General features: G+C 36.7%; 1 protein-coding gene and 1 long non-coding RNA gene across 2 annotated transcripts; one reads left to right on the top strand and one right to left on the bottom strand.

The window, feature by feature from the left end:
• Positions 1-2423: 2423 nt before the first annotated feature.
• On the bottom strand, positions 2424-3287 carry LOC144361169 (uncharacterized). Its single transcript, XR_013422349.2, has 2 exons — positions 3106-3287; positions 2424-2887 (listed from the first exon to the last, which is right to left on the bottom strand). It is a non-coding gene; the product is annotated as an uncharacterized LOC144361169 (long non-coding RNA).
• A 4443-nt stretch (positions 3288-7730) lies between these two features.
• On the top strand, positions 7731-19942 carry LOC144361171 (uncharacterized). Its single transcript, XM_085492672.1, has 6 exons — positions 7731-7773; positions 16354-16612; positions 17617-17724; positions 18543-18743; positions 18866-18988; positions 19782-19942. The coding sequence occupies exons 2-6, from the start codon at positions 16375-16377 to the stop codon at positions 19895-19897; spliced, it is 786 nt and encodes a 261-aa protein (XP_085348798.1). The 5' UTR covers positions 7731-7773; positions 16354-16374; the 3' UTR covers positions 19898-19942.
• Positions 19943-20144: the final 202 nt, after the last annotated feature.

Raw genomic sequence — 20144 nt, 5'->3', positions numbered from 1 at the left:
GCTCCGCCAATGCGCTATGTAGTTTCTGGGAGGTTGAATTGCAGATCAACATAATATTGTAAGCTAAATATGAGATACACAAAAATGGGCATGCTAACAAGTTTCGTGCAATCCATGAGGTGAGTTGTAGTTTGGGGAATATATTTGATTGTACGAGCATCAGCTGAACCAGTTAGATTCAAATCCACTTATTTCCCATCTGTCACAGAACACAATCAGCAATTTGGGTTTCTAATCAAAACAGTCATATTCGGAACAATTTCCAAACCAATGTAGTAGTTTTATCTGACAGATATTGAAATAATGGTGAAATAATTGAAAGATGTTGAAATAATGGTGAGATAATAGTGAAATAATTGAAAGATATTAAAAGAATGATGAAATAATTAAAAGATGTTAAAATAATGATGAAATAATTGTGAAATAATTGAAAGATATTAAAATAATTCTATTTTGGCGGTTATCTCACCCCATAGAATGCAGTCTTAGCGAGCAATCTTTAAACTAATATTAAAAATTCTCTCAGACTGCATTCCGATTTTCCTGAATAAAACCAAAGACGGAAGCCACTCGTTTTCCTGGTACGTAGTAGTAGTATATATAGTAATGTCGTTATTACCAAACGCTTCAGCGTGGTGTTAAGAGTTTGTTTTCAGCAGCGGGTGATACCAAGGTGGAAAATGGATACACATATGGGGGAATTGCAATAGAGGGTTCAGGCCGAAATACAATATATAGTCATTGTGTTTTCAAGTTTCGTCTGATATTTCTGTGGTATTCTACCGCTGTAAATAATGCAAGATTTGTTCCGAAGTTCAGTGTGTTGCGTGCACTCCAGGGTTATTCGTTTTTTGCTGAAAACCTCCATATTTTTTAATGGCAGAGTCGAATAGTTTCACTCCCACTGGGAAATCTGCATTGTTGCCTGAATGAGAGCTAATTAAACACATTTTCCAGACCGGCGAAAGTGTATGCAACAGCCAATTTTAAAAGACTGTCACATGATTTTCCTCTGAATGTCACCATGAAAAGAGGCCACTCCATTTTACGTAGGAATTAATAGGGTGTAGAATATGTGAGGGTTTGTATCAACAAAGATGTGTATACTGAAAAGTATTATATATCCTTTTACATCGCTGAGCATTTCTGTTTTAGTATACTGGTTTGAAAATGTTGAATTTGCATGATTTTCGATACATTTTTTTACTGAATCCCGGGTTTGAAGGAGAATTGCACACCACGTGATTTGTTTGAATACAATGATGAAGGGTTGACACAAATTTATGTTTAAGTTAAACGTTTCTCCACAGAATTTTGCATTGGCAAGCACGAGGAGATGACTTTCATCGACAGTCGTTGTCGCTGAGCTGCACGCTACAACTTCGCTTGTGATGTTGCTCGTTATCGTGGATTGAATGAATTTTGATTACCGGTTGAAATGTTGCTCAATTGGCGTTGGTAATCTTTATTTGAAACTGGGTAACGCCGCCAGCAGAAACCTCCTGGTACTTCCATGTTGATGGTTGCGCCCCCATAGCAATCGCTAATTTTACTGCGGGTGGATCTTCCAAGAACCCTTTAGGGTTTATAAAACTAAACATACACCAAGTTCTCTCAATCGTAGTATTCCATGTGATGTACACCTAATATTCCAAAAATGTCTGTTAACGATTTGAACGAAAATTTGTATACCAAATAAAAATAGTCTGGTTGACAATTAAAAAAACAAGCCGGTTGGCGATCCGCTCCGCTCAAAAAAACAAGCAACATATGTTCGGCTGTTGCCATGGTAGGACATGAACGCGAAGCTAACTTTGGTTTATAACTAAAACCGGGCCCCCTATACGCAAAAAACATTCAGTCTTTAGAAGTCACTTATTGCCTGGACGTATTCTGCCGTTAAATGTATTATTTCCAACCGTTTTGCGATAGTATTTTCTAAATTGGAGGCAGCATTTACATTTCATTCAAAGTTGAGATTACGTTGATACAGTGTAACAATTGTCGGCGCCGGTGATCCCTTACCGGTGAGCAACGTAGCCAAAATAAAGGAATGATCATTTAAACACTGCTATTACAAGACTGGTAGGGGGTAATAAATTTGGGCGAAAGTATTCAAGAAAAAGTTTTTGGCGTTGCCATGGTAGCTGTGGTTACATGAAAACACTGAAAATCACACATAACCGACACACAAAAGTGATTTTAAGGGCAATTCTAGTGGAGCGGATCGCCAATACCATGTTTATTTGCATATTGACCGTGAAAATACAAACCTCAGACTAGTAATACTAGTCTGAGTACAAACCAAAAATTGCATGGGTGATATGCAAATTAGTTTTAGTCAAAATAAGCAACTGCTGTCACAGATCCGAGGAGTGGCTAAGCACGCGGGAGCACACAATGAATGGTGATGACAAAGCGCATATAGTTAACTAAGCTATTTTATTCTCTAAACCTTAACAGATATTCATACTCAGAAATTAACATGAAACTTGTGCACAAGAACTTGTCACTAATAAATCACGTTAATCGACAGATCAACGACTTCAATCTATTATCCATTTATGCGAAATACAACAATATGCTTAATACATAGTTACGTAAAACTAAGTTGGGCCATACAAGACCTTCGGGTCAGGAAATTAAGGCAAAGCTAAACTTTGATAAAGTTTACAGTATCAGTGTCCTATTGTAGTCCTGTAGTGTTCTGTTACGCTCCTCAAATCTTGGCATCGACGATACTTCAGCTACCATCTACATCAAGTCCATAGAGCTTCTAACACTGCCTGTGCCACCAGTAACCGATCCGGGTAGATATAATACCAGTTGCCAATATTAACGTACGTCCACACGACCACGATACACCAGTTCATAATCACCAAGCCAACTGAAAATAGCAATACCAATTACACGTGCTAATTAAATTCCCGTCACATGACGAGTATTCTATAGGACTATTATGTATCGCTACATTACACTTAAAGATAGCTTAAATAATGCGACATGTATAATTCACAATAAACTCCATACTTCTATTTATCGCTTTAACACCACATGAATAATTGTGTCTACACGACACTCCAAAATATGCAAAGTACGACTTACGGTTGACATGCAGTCACTCCTCCCTGTTCCATTCAGCAAAGGACAGAACCACTGAAACCAACAGACTCGTCCTGTCTGTACACAGGTATAAACGTAACGCTGGTTGACTATTAGTCGGGTTCTGCAGTAAGGTGACGAAGAGCCTGAAATGCCCTTACAAACTGCTGCTAGGCAGAGCTGAATACGGTGCTCACACTTCGACGGCTCGTGGTGTACTGACTTGCCACATCCACCACACAACACCCGTGAATTTACATAACAAAGCCACCTGCAAGACACATGCAACCTTACATTCCCATTCATACGCAAATATCCACATCATACACTGTACAAAGCAAATTCAACACTTGGCTTGGTTAGGCTCGATCAAGGGTCGGACCAATTTTATTTATAAATTTAGCTCGCATTTACATAGCGGAAAACTAGGCTGATTTTCCTACAACAACTGCCTAGAAGTACCATTACTTTTGTTATTATACTCGGCAAGTATATTCTTGTTCCAAGGGTAAAATATCGTGCTTCCAAACATAGTTTATTTCTGCTATGTTTCGAAAAACGCTACTCTTGGAAAGACTACTTTTCTTTTAGATCGCATTTGCATATGGGGCGTGGAATCAAAATAAACTGCAGTACATATGTAATGATGTGGAATGCTTCATTTTCACTGTAAACATTTTTCCGCTAAATGAATTTTAGTGAAAATACCATTTCCTTCATACTCTTGAAACTTGACACAGAACAGTGAAAATTTTCATCTATGACCAATTAACGGTTGGCTCGAACGCACGGCACGGCTATTGACAAAACATGGAACGGCCCAAAATGAACCAAAACTAGCCAAACTGCCCCAAAATGAATTAAATAACTCCAAAACGAGTCAAAAACTACTCAAATGAGTAACAAACGAACCAAAATCAAAAAACGTGAACGATCAGTCATTTTGAAAAGATACTTTGAACTGGCAGTTGGGGGCGCTGTCCCTGAACGACACAATAAAAAAAGGTAAATAATAAATGAACAAGCCGGTAGGCTAGTTGGCAATCCGATCCGCTCAAAAAATAAGCAACATGTTTTTGGCTGTTTCCATGGTGACATAAACGTGAAGCTAATGTCGGTTTATAACTAAATGTACACGAAGTTTGCAAAAACCATTCAGTCTTTAGAAGTCACTTAGTTTATTACTAGGACGTATTCTGCTGTTACATTTATTATTTCCAACCGTATTGCGATAGTATTTTCCAGAATAAAGGCAGCATTTACAGTTCATTCAAAGTTCAAAGTTGCGTTGGGATTACGTTCATACAGTGTAACAATGTTGGCGCCGGTGATCTCTGACCAGTGCGCAACGTAGCCAAAATAAAAAGCATGATTACTTTAGTATTTGAACACTGCTATTACAAGACTGGTAGTAGATAATAAATTTGGGGCTAAAGTAAGTAACAGTGGGCCAAAATGTGTTATCAGATTTTTCTAATAACTAGGGTTAAGGCCGTAATAATACGTGAAAACACTAGAAATCACACAGACACACAGAAAGCCACAAAAGTGATTATAAAGGCAATCCTGGCGGAGCGAATTGCCAATAAATAGATAAAAATCTCAGGATAATATGAGTAAGTAAATAACAAATAATTATAACACAATAAACAATCTAATGCACAATAATTTTAAGTAATAAATAAATCACCACTAAACAAACAAAAGATAAAAATTACTGGTAAGAATAAAAAAAACTGTAAAATTACATTCAAATTAAAAAGTGATATTTACTGTAACTGTAACTTAAAATGGAGGTATATTACAAAGCGTTTTATTTTTACAAAGGACAGTATCGCGCGTTGTAACTTGTGATAAGGGCGACCAGTATATTTTGCTGGGGGTAAAATTTTAATTAAGATCGCTAAACGGTTGCTATCCATAGCTATGACGGTCAGTTTAATAATAAAAAAATATTCGAGAGACCGATCTTGAATTAAATAAAGATTGGTCACAGTAACGAATGGTTGATATGACGTGGTGTGGACATAAGAACCAATCAACGTTTCTAGTAAAATGTCACCCTGGAAATTATCGCAAAAAAATACTTATGCATACAAGCGGGGTTTTTTTTTTGACACACTATACATTCGCCCATTTGATTGTCTGAAACACTTTGAATGACACTTATTGTCTATAAGTATTTATTGCTTTCCTAGGCCACCGGCCCATATATAAACATATCAAAACAATGCTTAAAATGTAACAGGTACAAGTAGAATATGATAATATTCTCGGTTATAGATCACATGGAATTAAATAATAATTAATTTGTTAACAATTGTTTCCTAACTTCAAATGCTCTGAACACAAACACACAAATATTTCGTAGAATAACACTATTTGTTGCTTGAACAAGCCTTTGAAATTTATCCATGGTTGGTTGGAATGAATAATGTTGGGGGATTAACTCTCGTTTTAATGTGTTATATGCTGGACAAATCAACAGAAAATGATATTCATCCTCAACAAAGTTACCACGACATACTTTACAGACTCTTTCCGTTGAAGGCAAACCTTCGCGCCGGCCTACTTCAATTCTAAGGGGTAAAACCCCAAAACAAGAACAGGCAGAAATGCGAACGAGTTTCAGATTGCAATTTAAAGATAAATATTTCTCCGGTTGTAAGGTACTCTTGAACTCAATGCAATTACGTAATTTAGGTTTCAAGGACGCATTTGCTTTCCAAAGCTGTTTCTGCGTGTCAGAGACTCGCAGTACAAATTCAGGAAGAAAAACGTCTAACAGATACCGATGAAAGAATCATAAGCGTTTTCCCAGCCTGGTCCGCTAAAGTAGAAACTGCTTTAGACCAAATATTCCTGGAAGAAAGCACGAGACCTAAATACTTATAATAGGAAACAACTTCTAACTCGCTTCCCTCAAGGTACCACTTCTCGTTTTGTGAAGCGTGACCGCCTTTGCGGAAAACCATAACTTTTTTTTTGTAAATTAACTTTCATACACCACTTGCTACAAAATTGTGATAAAATATTAATCAAATTCTGCAAGTTTGGAATTGAGTCACTAAAAATGGCTACATCATCTGCATACAGTAAAGCGAACAGATTACAAATGTCTTGTGTTAGTTGAATCCCCAAATTTCCTGAGTTAACCAACATCAAATTTAATTCTTCAATAAAGAAACTAAATAAAATAGGGCTCAACATACATCCTTGTCTGACCCTTATCAGACATTCAAAGGAACTTGAAAGATTCGATTCAGATTTGACACAAGACTTAACATTACTATACATAGAACGCATAATACAACCATGTTACCATGTATACCAATTGTTAATAATTTATATAATAATAGTGAATGATTTAACCTGTCGAATGCTTTAGAAAAATCCACGAAGAGACAATAACATTTACCACCCTTTTTAGCCAAATACTTCTGCACAATAGCATACAAAACAAAAATATTATCTATAGTACTGTGATTTTTTCGAAAACCTGATTGACAATCGGATAACACGCCATTATGTTCTGCCCATAAACTTAGCCTTTCATTTAAGATTGCCGTAAAAATCTTTCCTAAAACATTTAATAATGATATCCCTCGGTAGTTGTTTACATCATTCCCCACCCCCGTGCTTCAATATGGGAATAACAACACCCGATGCCCACTCTTTCGGACAGTTACCTGAATTGTAAATAAAGTTGAAGAGAAGGGTTATAACAGGAAGAATAATTGGGGCCGAAAATTTTAAAAACTCATTTGGAAGTCCATCGTCACCTGGCGCTTTACTATGCTTGAGTTTATTTAAACTTTTCAGAATTTCATCATCCGTAATTTCTTGGTTCAAATGATCAACCTCATCATTATTTTGGACGGACAACCCTTACATTTCCCCATGTAAAACTGCTTCATCAACTGTAGTCATGAAAACATGATCCCTCGATTTGCAATGATTCACACTATACAGGTTACTGAAATGGACATACCATTCATGCAAGCTGATGTTATTTAATGATTTACTTTTGACCTGAATAAATCTCTTTAGAATTTCCCATAATTCAACTGAACCAGACACAGCTGCATCATTTAAACGGTATTTGGTGAATGCCTACCACTCTTTCTTTTTTTCTTTACAGACTAATTTGAATTTTTTCTTCGCATTTACGAATTCATTTAAATTCACCTCATTTCCCAGCCGTCTGAATAATTTCAGCTTATTATACATACATCGTTTTCTTTGATGACATTCTCTATCGAACCATGATGGCTGATTGTTAGGTTGTTTATCGATAATTGTGACATTCTTAATTTTCATTTTTCTCTCAGCAAATTTCAACGCTGAATTTAATTTGGACAGTGAAATTTCAACATCATGCAAGGCGTTGGTTGAATCCAAAATTAATTTTTGAAATTCTTCGGATTTGATTTTCTGCGAAAACTCATCACTGTGTTTTTCATTCCATCTAAAACGAACGTGTTTAGCAGACGACGTAATACATGGATTTGTTTGCATAACCTTAGACTTATCTGGGACACAATTCATCTTGCAAATAATTGGCATATGGTCTGATTCATGACGCAGTGGTATGTCAAAATCGGTTACATAACTGAAAAGAGATGATTGCAGGATACAGTAATCGACAACACTTGTCCCGTTTGTCGTAATGTAAGTAAAATTTCCAGCCGAATCATTTCCCAATCTGTCATTGGCTATGTGAACATCAAAATGTTTACACAACTCGATTAAAGATACACCTTGCGCATTTACCACTTTGTCATTTGACGAGCGTGGCATGCGAAAATTGTCTGCATTGTAAACAGTGTTTTCAATAGGAAGATAAGAAATCGAGTCATCCACAATATAGTCAGCAATGATACCTGTTCTGGCATTAAAATCACCATTAACATAATATACAACTCTGGGTTTCCTGAAATATACTCAGCTAATTTTCCATTTAGTTTATCGATATATTGAGAAGCATTTTCGGGGCGAATATAACAACAACCAAACAGAAGATCCTTGTCTACAGATAATACCGACTTATCAAAACGAATAAAAATACAATTTTCTAAATCACATTGGATTTTGGTAATATTTCCAGCTAGGTATTTTTTCACATTCAGTGCAACGCCTCCACTAGGTCTTCCTCTAATATTATGCCTAGTAGCGTGACTTGTAAACAGGATATAATTTTCTAAAATGGCCAGATCAACATCGTTTGTACAAAAAGTCTCAATTAGACCTACGATATCGGCAGATTGGCAGAATGATATAAACTCAGTATTACATAATTTACTTCTAAGACCTCTGATATTCCATACTAAAAATGAGATACTATTGCTAGCATGGACACACTTGTCAACGATTTGTTTTGGGCTTTGGCCACGCCCCTATGAGATAATTTCCACTACCTTACCGGTATCTTCGTCAACTTTGAATCGTGATTTCTTTCCATTTTCATCTGTTATAACAAGTTTATCATAACGTAAAAATGCTTTTAGTATTGACACTTGTATTATCGGAAACAAATATGGAGTTGAACAATAGAAATGTTAAAAGGCAATTACTTTAGTTTTATGTTTTGAGCTGGATTTGTTTACGATGGTGTACCTGTAATATTGTCTGTCGCTCTATTGAAGTTGTAAGTTATTCTTTCAAAAGTTTTTTTTTAAAGAAATTTTCTCTGTATTTTTTCCTGACAAAGTTTACTCACGAGTTTTTAAAGGAAAATCCCCGATAAAACAAATATGCACATTGCGCATCAAAACGCTCAAACGAGTAAAGGGTGTCACGTGAAACTTTATGTCGATTATTTCTGCCTCATACCTGGTGGCGGCCATTTGTCACGCTTTCTACTGGTTGGTTAAATGAGTCTGTGCAGCGAAATTATTTTAACACTATGTTTTATACGTCACAATGAACAAATAGAGAATACCCGGGTTTACATTGATATAACCCGAAACACACAAAGGGATAAAAGGTGTTTAAATAATGTCGATCATTATGAGATGATTGGTCATGTGTTACATTAGCCCGGCAATCATCCGCCCATGCTACATGATACGTTGAGTGATATAATACCAAGTATGCCAACTCATGACAATACGATACACAGACTACTAGTATTTACCACATTATGCCTACAGTCTCCGTACTCTATTAAAACGGTATAGATATTTATCAGTTCGTGCGACTATCCGAAGCAGTTGGCTTATGAGTTCGCCTGGCGTCTGCTAAAAGATGAGAAGATTATTTCAGATCTCAAGTAAAATGTTTGTTACTCTCTCATCAAGTATTGCTCTCGGTAAACGATTGTTTGCGAGTGAAAGTTACTTTCATGCCGCTCAAACTGGCGATGCCATGGTTTTATGGTTGTCATAATAAGTCACATGACTACATGTTTTAGTACATACAACATGTAGAGCAGTTTCACGACCACAGGCTACGAATCTCCAGTGGTAACAAGTAAAAATTTTATTCCCATTGATTAATTTCCACGTCGCGGTGAATTATATAGGTAACAAATTACAGTGATCATTCCGGTCAAGCAGAACAACTACGAAGAACTAACCACAAAGTCTGCGAGACAAGGTTGAACAGCTGATCAGAGTAAAGAAAATAACGATAAAACAACGATTGTAGCCTTTAGTATCAACACCATCAATTCGGGTAATAAGGTATTCCTATATTTAACATAAACATCATCAGTTGAGTATGCGACTGACTGACGTGTGGCATGACGGGAAGCCCGTAACTGATGTTCTCTGTTTTCATTCCTAAGATCTGGGGGGTGCAAATGGGTAACCATACTTTGAAAATAAGTTGTTTCTACCCTATATCGGCGTATTTAGTGCGTGCTTGAATCAAATCTCTTTTCAAATATTGTGATATTTTCTATGCAATGCAGCAATTACAAACTTTAACCTAACGTTTTCCCAATAGGGCAGTGACATATTTACCGTGTGCATTACATATCCTGGACAGATACAGTCAACGTCAACCAACACATGTGTCCAGTTATATAATATATTTGGGAAAATGTAATACAGGAAAAGTTACACCATACATATACTTCGTGCCGTGTCGCAGTAAAAATGCTTTAACTATGTGGCATTAGATATGACGAGAAGCGGGCCTACTATGTTCATAACGTTTGCAATTGTTGTTTATACGGAAATTAAACGGAATGACATAAAACTTCTCTTACACGTGGCGGGGTATTCTAGATTTCATGATATAAATTATAGTTTATGAAAAATGAGCGTTGCTTGTTGTGACGTATCATTCATGCGAGAATGATAAGACGATTTCTGGCTGCGTTGACTTCTTATACATGGAAGTAGTTTTTTTTTTTTATTTTAGCCGTCATTTTTTTTAAAAACCAAATGTCACTACCACAGGTAAAGCTTTGAAAATCACAGCTAAACTCTAAATCTATTAATTGCTTACCGCTAATTAATTCATTGAAATTACACCAAAAACCAAAACCGAAAAAACATTACAATTTCACTTGGCCGTCCTTTAAGTTAGCCATGGACCAATTTATTATTTGTTGATGTATTATAATATTCTTCAACCTGGTATTTTTTATAGATTTTATTTTTCATTATGTTCGTCTGTTTTTTTCTGTTTAAAAAATGTGAGCTGACTGGAGCCTTCATCCCTTGTCTATTTTTTACACTAGTTACCAGCCGATATCCCGCCCCCTCATAGAGACTGCATACAGTTGATCATAGTTCCTAGGCTCCCTGTGACCAAACCCTACCATTCCATACTACACCCTCCAAGACATCCTTTCACCGGTGTATTTTATTTGACTTCAGGAGATATGACAACGAACTTAATTATAATTTCAGCTTCAAGTTCAGCACTAATTAAATAAACTACCTCGTCTTTATGCCAACTTGAAGTTATTGCATACCTACATCAGTGACTTAAAAAGTTATGTTTCAATCCCAGGAAATTTACTTGCTATTAATGCATGAAGTGCCAGTCTATTATTTTTCATTGTAATGTCAATTTCTTGCGATTACTCGGAACATGAAGCTGTAACCACAGACCGTCTAGGTGATATAAGGCCAGACTTTTATTATCCCTTGTTTCGCGAACCCGGCGAATGAACAGGAGCCGAAAATGAAACAAAAATACAATTTTATTTCAGCGTAATTTCTCGCGCCCGCAAAAAAATGCTAAAAAAAAACTTATTTTAATCTTCATTTTTTTCCGCCCGCCGCATAACAAACCCAAGTTGCATTTTCGTGGGAGTATCATGATCAAAGTTTGGTACTTTGTCTCGCGCAGATGAGAAACCAGGTTATACATGGAATAAAATTGTATTTCATTTCTTCTCTCCGATCAATGATCTCACAATTCTTTGAGAATCACACAAATCTAATGGAAAAAAAGAATTAATTTTATTATTTCCACCCTCCTCAAAAAAATTGCCTTATAAACACTCGAGAAACAAGGAATAAAAAAGCCTGGCCTCTAAATCCTGGTATAAGCACCAGTTATATAGGCTTGAACAATGCATGTGAAGCCAGCTGAGAGGTATATCCAATCCTATAGATTTCTCATTGTTTGGTAACTATTTGCTGCAAATGCAACAAAAATCAATATAGAAATATTACCCACACAGCATTCTATAGGTTACTTTTATTTTGTATTTGGTAAAGGTGAACGTGAACGTATCCATTCATTCATACTGTGCGGGTTATCACGTTTAATCGATCTCTAACGTGGCCGTTGGCGACGCTGTTGAGGTGAATCTGGGGTCAACAAACACCGTGACGGGCGAGCTTTGCTGTCGCTGTATAACCGTAACCCTCTATACTCGTACTGTTAGATAGTTACGACTACTATCCGTTCATACGATTCAATCTAAGTGAAGCACATCGTTGGGACTCCAAACGGTGAGTACGTTGATGGGTCGACGGACCGATTAAACGGTTTTCTCCTTCTGTGTTGAATGAGGTGCGTAATGACAGTTTTCACTTTCACATGTGTGTTTGTTTGTATACGTGTGTAATGCATGGTATAAATTCGAGTGTTGACTGTACGAGATCGTCTATGCATTTACTATGAGACGAAGGCACATCCGAAAGTCAGTGTGCGGGCCCATCTTGCTACATACATAACGGGTATTATCGTTGACGTACATTTAGTCGTGTCTCCACTGGCTTTGAGAACAGTTTTAGTCTACCACGGTGAATATGCAAGGCTGTGCATAATGTTGTCGAACAATAGTGGACATTTTGACCTATATACATACGATATTCTCTCACAAGCGTTGTTCACATTGAAGCCATTGTTTTTCAATTCGTGACATTGTTCGATTTCGATAGATGGTCGATAGACATATGTATACCCAATCATGGCGTACTTTTACGTTATTTAACCAGACGCAATTTGATGTCACTCAATGTGCTATATTCAATTAAAACAGTCGAGACTGAAAAAAATCACGATACTTGTAATTCGGTGATCTGTTTCAAGTGTAAATATGGGTCCAACATCTACAGTGTTTCAAAAGAAATCGATTACATACGTTGAAAAGGGTAAAATTGAACAATAATAAAATCATAAGTCGGAATAATATTTTACTACTTTTGGCGCATGCGTACATCATGTAGTCATTGGTGACAGTCAAGATTACTAATAGTCAGGATGAATTTATCAACAATATTGAATGTGACCATGACTCTGGGTAGAATATGCCAACCTATATAAATGAATGTATATTCCCCTCACGTTGATAAAAAATGATGTTGGCATTCGTGAATTTTCTTTTTTGGGCTGCCATCTTGGATTTCAAAATGGCCGCCATAATAACATATTGAAAGTTGTAAAATGTCATACCTTGGAAACTATAATAGATAGAAAGATGTTTTTGGTACCAAATTGTATTGTTTTGGTGCACAAATTGTATGGAATCATAAAAATCAGCATAAAAGCAAAATTAAATTTATAAGCTGTTTTACAATAAATTTCAAACTATTTATTGAATACATTAAGCAGATATTACTCATAACAACATGATCAAGATTTTGAGTACACGTTTCTAGATTCAAATTAGATGTATGCATAATGTAATAGTGTTTTAATTGATAAAATAAATTTAAATACCCAATAATATATATTGCGGAAGTATATTTTCATTCCTTGTTTTTATTTTTATTTTACATCACTACCAATAACTGATGCAAAACAACATGCAAAACAACATAATGCATAATAAGCTATGGGAAGTGTAAAATTTCAGCACATAATGAAACAACAACTAATGTACATTAAACTACATTGATGCAATTCATCGTGTCTTGATGATATATCATTGTTTATGTCATTTGACTCGTATAACAGCTTTCATGAGTTACTATCCTTGTCATCATTTAAACTACCATTGTATGGATTTTGACACCAGCCTTTATCAGCTACAATCGAATTTGTACATGTGCATACAGCAGTACATCAAGGTTCACTTCACGGTTTGATTCTACTGAAACAACAAGCCTATGAAAAAGGTCTCGATCTGCCTTGATTTGTGTTGTCTGGCGCTTGTCAACAGCTACTGATATTTCAAACAAAGATGCAAACGTTTTACATTTATTCTTGTGTAGAACTTTATGAAAACTAATATTTATTTCCATAAGCCGGTCTTTGATAAAGTTATCCAGAAACTCCTTGGCCATTTTTGGAGCTCCAAGTAGGAAATTTGAGATGTCCTCTGTGGCAACATCACCAGTTGTTATGCTAAGTAAAGCTGAAGACTCGCGTGTAAATATATGATGTTCATAAGTGTTTTTACATCATTCTCATCACGACTCAGCCTGGAAGAGCCAAGATCCTTGTGATCAATCTCACAACAGTCATCCATTTCATCTGGTTTCAATCCAAACAAGGCCCAAGTACATTTGGCAAGCTGACTTCTTTGATTGTAGGCCAAACTCCAAAATCTATCACTTCTTGTGATTCCAACCAAATCACCAGCTATTTTACCAATTTTGTTGATATGTTCCAATCGTTGACCGTCTGGAATCATGTTGAATTGATGCCGTGTCTCCTTCACCACAAAATCACCTTTCATGAAGCCATCATACACAAATGGAACGTGTGTTTCAGGTTGCTTTGCATCTGCCAGAAATATGCTTCCCCATCTGGTGTAATTTGTGTGGTTATACGGTGAAAAGTATGGAAGCATTTCAGCTAGACTTGAAAGGAGGAGTATAGACACTATTTATATATATTGACGCCAAAAGGTATATGTAGGATTATCTTCTTTGATTTTGTCATATTCGTGTAGAACATCATAGAGCTTCTCAAGTGGAGCTAGTAAATCATTGGTTCCTTGTGTGATCTTATCTGCATTTTTGCTACAGAATCCTGTCCCCATGCTTTTGACGGATTCCATGATACTTGGATCAAGAGGAAGTCCACTTCCTTTCACCCATTCCTCAAATGCAGGCCACAAGTACCTCAACAAAGCACCTAGTGTGAGCTTATGTGCTCTGATAGTACGGTTCCAGATCTTTTCTTGTAAAATCTTGTCAGATGTATTCTCCCCAAATACTCCAGCATTGACCCAAACATCTTTCAACCCTGAATCTTCCATGTGTTGTCCTATGGCCTTTGCAAAGTTAAATTGTGTGTGGACCCCACTAAGCATCATTGCTGAGACGATAACTGTTCCATATTATTATGATGGATGCGGTCATAAAATTCAATGAATGCATCATCGTCATACTTCTGTCTTTCAGTGGATTTTTCTATCAGTTTTTCAAGTCTCAACTGAGAGTCTCTGGTGCTATAATTTGGGGAAACTACACATTGGCATATAACACACTTGCTGAAATCAATGTCTGTGCCATTTCCATGTAGCTTCCATCTTTTTACAGCTGTATCATTACTGAAATAATATATTATATGTATATAATATTTTGAACTGGAAAAGTTATAGAATTCATGACTCTTGGTAGAATGTTGATTCACATACCCCTCAGGTTTATAGATTGGCCATTTGTTTTAATCTAGCCCTCTATTTAATGGCATTATCGTATCCGTAGGCCTCAAATATATACATTTTGACTCTAAAAATTAATTTCTACCCTAAATAGAAACTGAGATATTTCAGTTTATCTACCAGGAGGTAATTTCATGGCGGCCATTTTGAAATCCAAGATGGCGTCCACAAAAACAAAATTCTCGGATGCCAACATCTTTTTTTATGAACCTGAGGATTATGAGAATCAATTTATATAGGTTGGCATATTCTACCAAGAGTCATGGTCTCATCTCATTTCTAGAGTCTTTTTTCAGAATTCCATCCTGACTATAATAAATGCTTATTTCTGGCTCAGCCAAAGTCGTAAACGCTTTTGTGTGTGTGTGAGTATAATCGTTTGCCTGAGGCGTTCACAAAAGACGTCGGCGTGTATTAAAACACTCCAGTCGTTCCGCCACATCTGTTTTACAACGGCCGGTGCCTATAACACGTATAAATTTCGAAAAATACCAAAGCGCGCTGCACGCCGAGTGCCTGTTGCGTTTTACAGCCGTTCCAGACACTGATTTGACGCTGAAGTGCTGCTGGTTATTGATAACATCCTATTGTAGAATCTGTCTCTAATCACTACTTCGGCGTCAAATCAGTGCCTGGAACGGCTGTAAATCACGGTATCAGTGTTGACACGATTTGAAATCGTAGCCATTTCATTTTACTTTACTTCATGTAGTAATTTAGTTTATTCAAACCACACAAACCCCGGTCTATAAATACAAAATACTTAGCAATGCTAATATAGATTGCATAGAACAAACGCTATTCATCCTCCCAAATGCATGTTCGGTTTGTTTTAGGGTTCGTGACCTTTTGACATTTGTATGGAGGTGGCTGAACGACTGTTAATTTGTTATCCTCTTACTTACTTTGGAAATACGATGTTCGTTTTACAATGATCAAGTTTCAAGTGTGTGATGCTGTTGTTTTTGTTTCTATACATTTCCATTAGAAGAATTGTTTGGTTTTTGAAAATCAAACTTTCTCTAATGGCCAGTCCTATATAAAAACAAAACTACTTTTCTGTACACACACACCACGGGAAATGGTGCTGACTAATATTTGTCAACTTTTTTCATTCTGGATTGTACATTTTTTATTTAATTAATCGTTCAGAAATATTAAATCCTACAAACATACTTGTTTCGCACAGAACTTAGTTTATTTTGTTTACTTTGTTTTTTATGCAGGTGCGACTGAAAGCCTTTATTATGGCGCCACCATCAGAAGCAGTGTATCACAGCGCAGTGTACCGCCAGAGGTACGGACAGACACGAGTCAGTGACATCCGGGGCAGTCCCCAATCAATTGCCTGCTGTGGTTGTGTATTGTTCATTTTTTCCATAATTCTATTCTTCATTGGACTGATATTAACCATACTGGGGTATATTAACGAGCCAACTGACACTACTTGGAAGATGTTCCGTATCATGGGACCATTATCATTAGGTAGGTTGTTGATTTCGTAGTTATCGCATATCACGTATCGTATTTCATATCTTTAAGTAACTCACGATGGCGTAAGTGAAAACAGATGTGAACACTAAGTGGTTTAAAAATGGAAGAATTTAAACCCCCGGCCATGGGTTGGGTTTAAAATAGGCTGGGCAATATAAGTGAATTTGAATTTGAGGGCGACAGTCAACTGTTTTTACGGTTATCTTATTTCAACGTAGGTACTCGCAATGTTTGTCGGATTTAAGATAGTTTAGTTTTTTTATGAAATCTTTGTTAAATTTGAAATATGGTGAACTTAAATGACATTAGCTACATGTTCCAATAAGTTAAAGTGGCAGGGTCGTCACTTGCGCACGCACGGGAATTGAGTCCCAAGCGACGATAACAACACACGCTAAAAACGCAAAGGGTCATGGGTAGACGATTGTTTGTGAACAATGGCACGCTATGGCCATCTGACGCGTGCGCAGGTGACGACTCCCGCGCTTTAATATGTATGTTGGTAATTATTATTACCTTACAACTAGGAATTGTGCTGGCATTGGCATCTAAATATCATATCTGGTATTTGAAATGCCAGTTATAAACTGACTACTGTTTATCAAGTCTTCTTCACATTTCCTGAATATCATACCTGGGGCAGACTCATCTTGAACACAGTGCCATCGAAACATAGAAAATACGTCCCACCTGGAGTTTTTATTTCTACAGAGAATGCTACACCTTTATACCGCAGTGTGTTTAATTCTCAACAATGCTCAACATTGCTGAACAGGAGTGTTTTATTTCGTTAAGAAATACTCATACCTATACCTCTTGTACGAGTACGTCATATAATCTACAGCCTCGTTCGCGGAAAATCGTGTAATGATCACTAAAATCACAGCATTGTTGGTGAACGTTTGATTTGAAATTTCAAACGAAATCATAAACTCCTGATGACGTGACATGTCCAAGCTCAATATTTAAATACATGCACGTGCTTGTTTTTCTAGGTTTGTTTGTGATGATGTTTCCGTTGTCGCTAGTCACGTTCAAAGCTGCTAAAATACAGGAAGCGAGATGGAAAAGGGCACAAGAAGAAGGAAAACCACCGGAAGCAGGTATGATGTCCACCGGAAGCATGTTTGTTATTCGACGACCGCCAAACCTACTTTTGCTTACTTATCCAATACGCGGTTTTTTATTCCGATTATAATTCAAACGATATTCGGAAAGTCTCACTTTGTGCCCCAGTTATTCTCATTGTGGATATAATTAATATCTAAAGCTGCTTGAACAAGTATATGTCCGCGTTTTTTTTTCATGTTCAGAGGATTTATTATAGTTTCTGTCTTTCCACCCTCTGAAATTGCGCATAGTGTAAGAGTTTGTTAATCACGCATCGTTCATTTGTTGTTGTTTATACCTGTTTTACATATTGCAAGTGTCAAAACGGCCGCAGCAGATCCCTGGGTATATAATTTTGTCAACAATCATACACCCATAGACATTTTTGTAAAAATTAGTATTTTTTTTATTTTCTAAAAAAAATCTACCCGACCACAGGGTTAGAAACTTGATATTTTCACAAGCCCGACGTGACTGAATAGTTACCTGTGCCAGGCGTACAGGTGGGCAGTAAAGGGGCGATACTATGAGGTTATTACGAGGACACCTCAAAGCATGCACGAAGACAGTACAGCGGGAAGTATCGACCGACGCGCAGCAGAGAGGTCGGTGCGACGAGGTACTGCCTGAGTGCATACTTTGAGGTATCCTCGTAAGAACCTTATTATTATACATCTTTTCCTTCCATGATTACATCATGGAAATGCCGAAATCCAAAACCTTTAGAACAGAATCATCGAACTTCTTTGTGTGGAGTCATACACATTACACAATATGAACAGATAATGTTTATACCGTTGTTATTTTCTAGCACATGTCACTGTTGACGAACACGGAACTCAAGTTATTCGTGGAACTCCAGGGGGTATAAGAAACTGTGCTCGAGCCATGATCGTTTTTGGTGTCGTCTTTGTTTTGATCGGTATTCCGTTGACTGTAGTTGGTGCTGTTATGTACAACGGCCAAACCATACCTTGGATTTTCCTGTTGGTATGGGGACCAATACTCATGCGTAAGTAGCCACCCTGTCAACACGTGCTTACTATTGCTCTTGTAAGTAACACGCTTGTCATGCGATACATTGTACCCCTTGTAAAAATATATCAACTATTTTATATTGGTCGATTCATACAGTTGCGTCAATTGGAATGTTTCTTGGAGGACGAGCAGTTTACAAAGTGTCTAAGACACAAGAAGAAAGGTTGAAACACCCTGAGCAGTATACAACGGAGTTGTCGCCACGTCGGACGAATCAAGGTATGGAAATCAAAAACTGTCTTTATTTTCTCACAAGACTTAAAATTCGGTTCCTTCGTCTGTTGATCTGGAGTCATATGTCAGACCCCTCTTGACTGAATTTGTTCATTCATTCATACAAAAATGGCACAAATATGACAATTGAAAATAAAGTGTGCAACAACCATATATTAGATTGCAAAAATAGAAGTCATTTAATAAATCTGGTTAGTCTATTATTCACTCTCAAATATTGACCATACAATGTACATGGTCAGGTGACCAGCATAACCAATTTGATTACAATAATTATATGCATATAGCAATACATGTCCATAACTATTCAATTTGTGATCAGTTAAATCACAACAGACTTGCTGCCATCTTGTTGTTTGGTCATATTATTTTATCTTAGGCATGAATAACATTTCACCCAATTGCAACGCCGGGACTGTGTCATTAACTATGACTTTCATGAGGGACGTCACGGTGTCGCCATATGTGACTGTATTCTGTATTGTCGTTGAATCGAATTACCCATGAATATTTGTTCCGACTTAAAAAAACACATTTGTGTCCAACAATCTTAAATTAAAAGCGAGATGTGTATGTAACTACAGTGTTTTGTCACACTCGTGTAATATAAGTCAAAGCTATGTCTGTTGCATAAAGTTGTGCAGCCACCTGTTAAGGAACTTGTTAATTGTGAAGTCTGTTAACACATTGATTAACAGGAATGTGAGACTTGTTTGAAATTAAATGGGTCTGTATATCGTTTTGTTTTTTTATTGTTAAGTTTCATTTTAATTTTCAGTGTCGACGGTCAGTGGCTCTTTGCAGGACCCGGGCCCACAAGACTGTCGTGGTGCCGCAACGTCTGTGTATCACGACACGGAGAAAACACAGTATGGCGGATACACGTATCAGTGATAGTGATAGTGATAGTGATGTAAATAAAAAATAAACAAATTTGAATTTTATTGAATAATATTCATTATAATATTAAGTTATGTTATCTTGTATATTGTATTTTATAGAATTTTCCATTCATACAAAGCTTTTCAGAAATCGATAAACTATTTTTTATGAAAATTTATAACACATCTACCTGGAAAGACATTCGTGCAATATTCAAATGAAAAAAATGTTTTCATTGGCTAGAAAAGGCTTTGATAAC

The sequence above is a fragment of the Saccoglossus kowalevskii genome, chromosome 18 (genome assembly GCF_978046115.1).
Source record: "Saccoglossus kowalevskii chromosome 18, keSacKowa6.1, whole genome shotgun sequence".
NCBI lineage: Eukaryota > Metazoa > Hemichordata > Enteropneusta > Harrimaniidae > Saccoglossus > Saccoglossus kowalevskii.
This window is presented reverse-complemented; position numbering and strand designations above follow the sequence as displayed.

What these genes read in the sequence shown, in the direction of transcription:
- LOC144361171 (XM_085492672.1), top strand. Translation starts at nt 16,375, where the DNA reads ATGGCGCCACCATCAGAAGCAGTGTATCACAGCGCAGTGTACCGCCAG. An exon ending in CATGGGACCATTATCATTAG is followed by an intron (nt 16,613 to 17,616) that starts GTAGGTTGTTGA and finishes TTGTTTTTCTAG; the next exon opens with GTTTGTTTGTGATGATGTTT. An exon ending in GCCACGTCGGACGAATCAAG is followed by an intron (nt 18,989 to 19,781) that starts GTATGGAAATCA and finishes TTTAATTTTCAG; the next exon opens with TGTCGACGGTCAGTGGCTCT.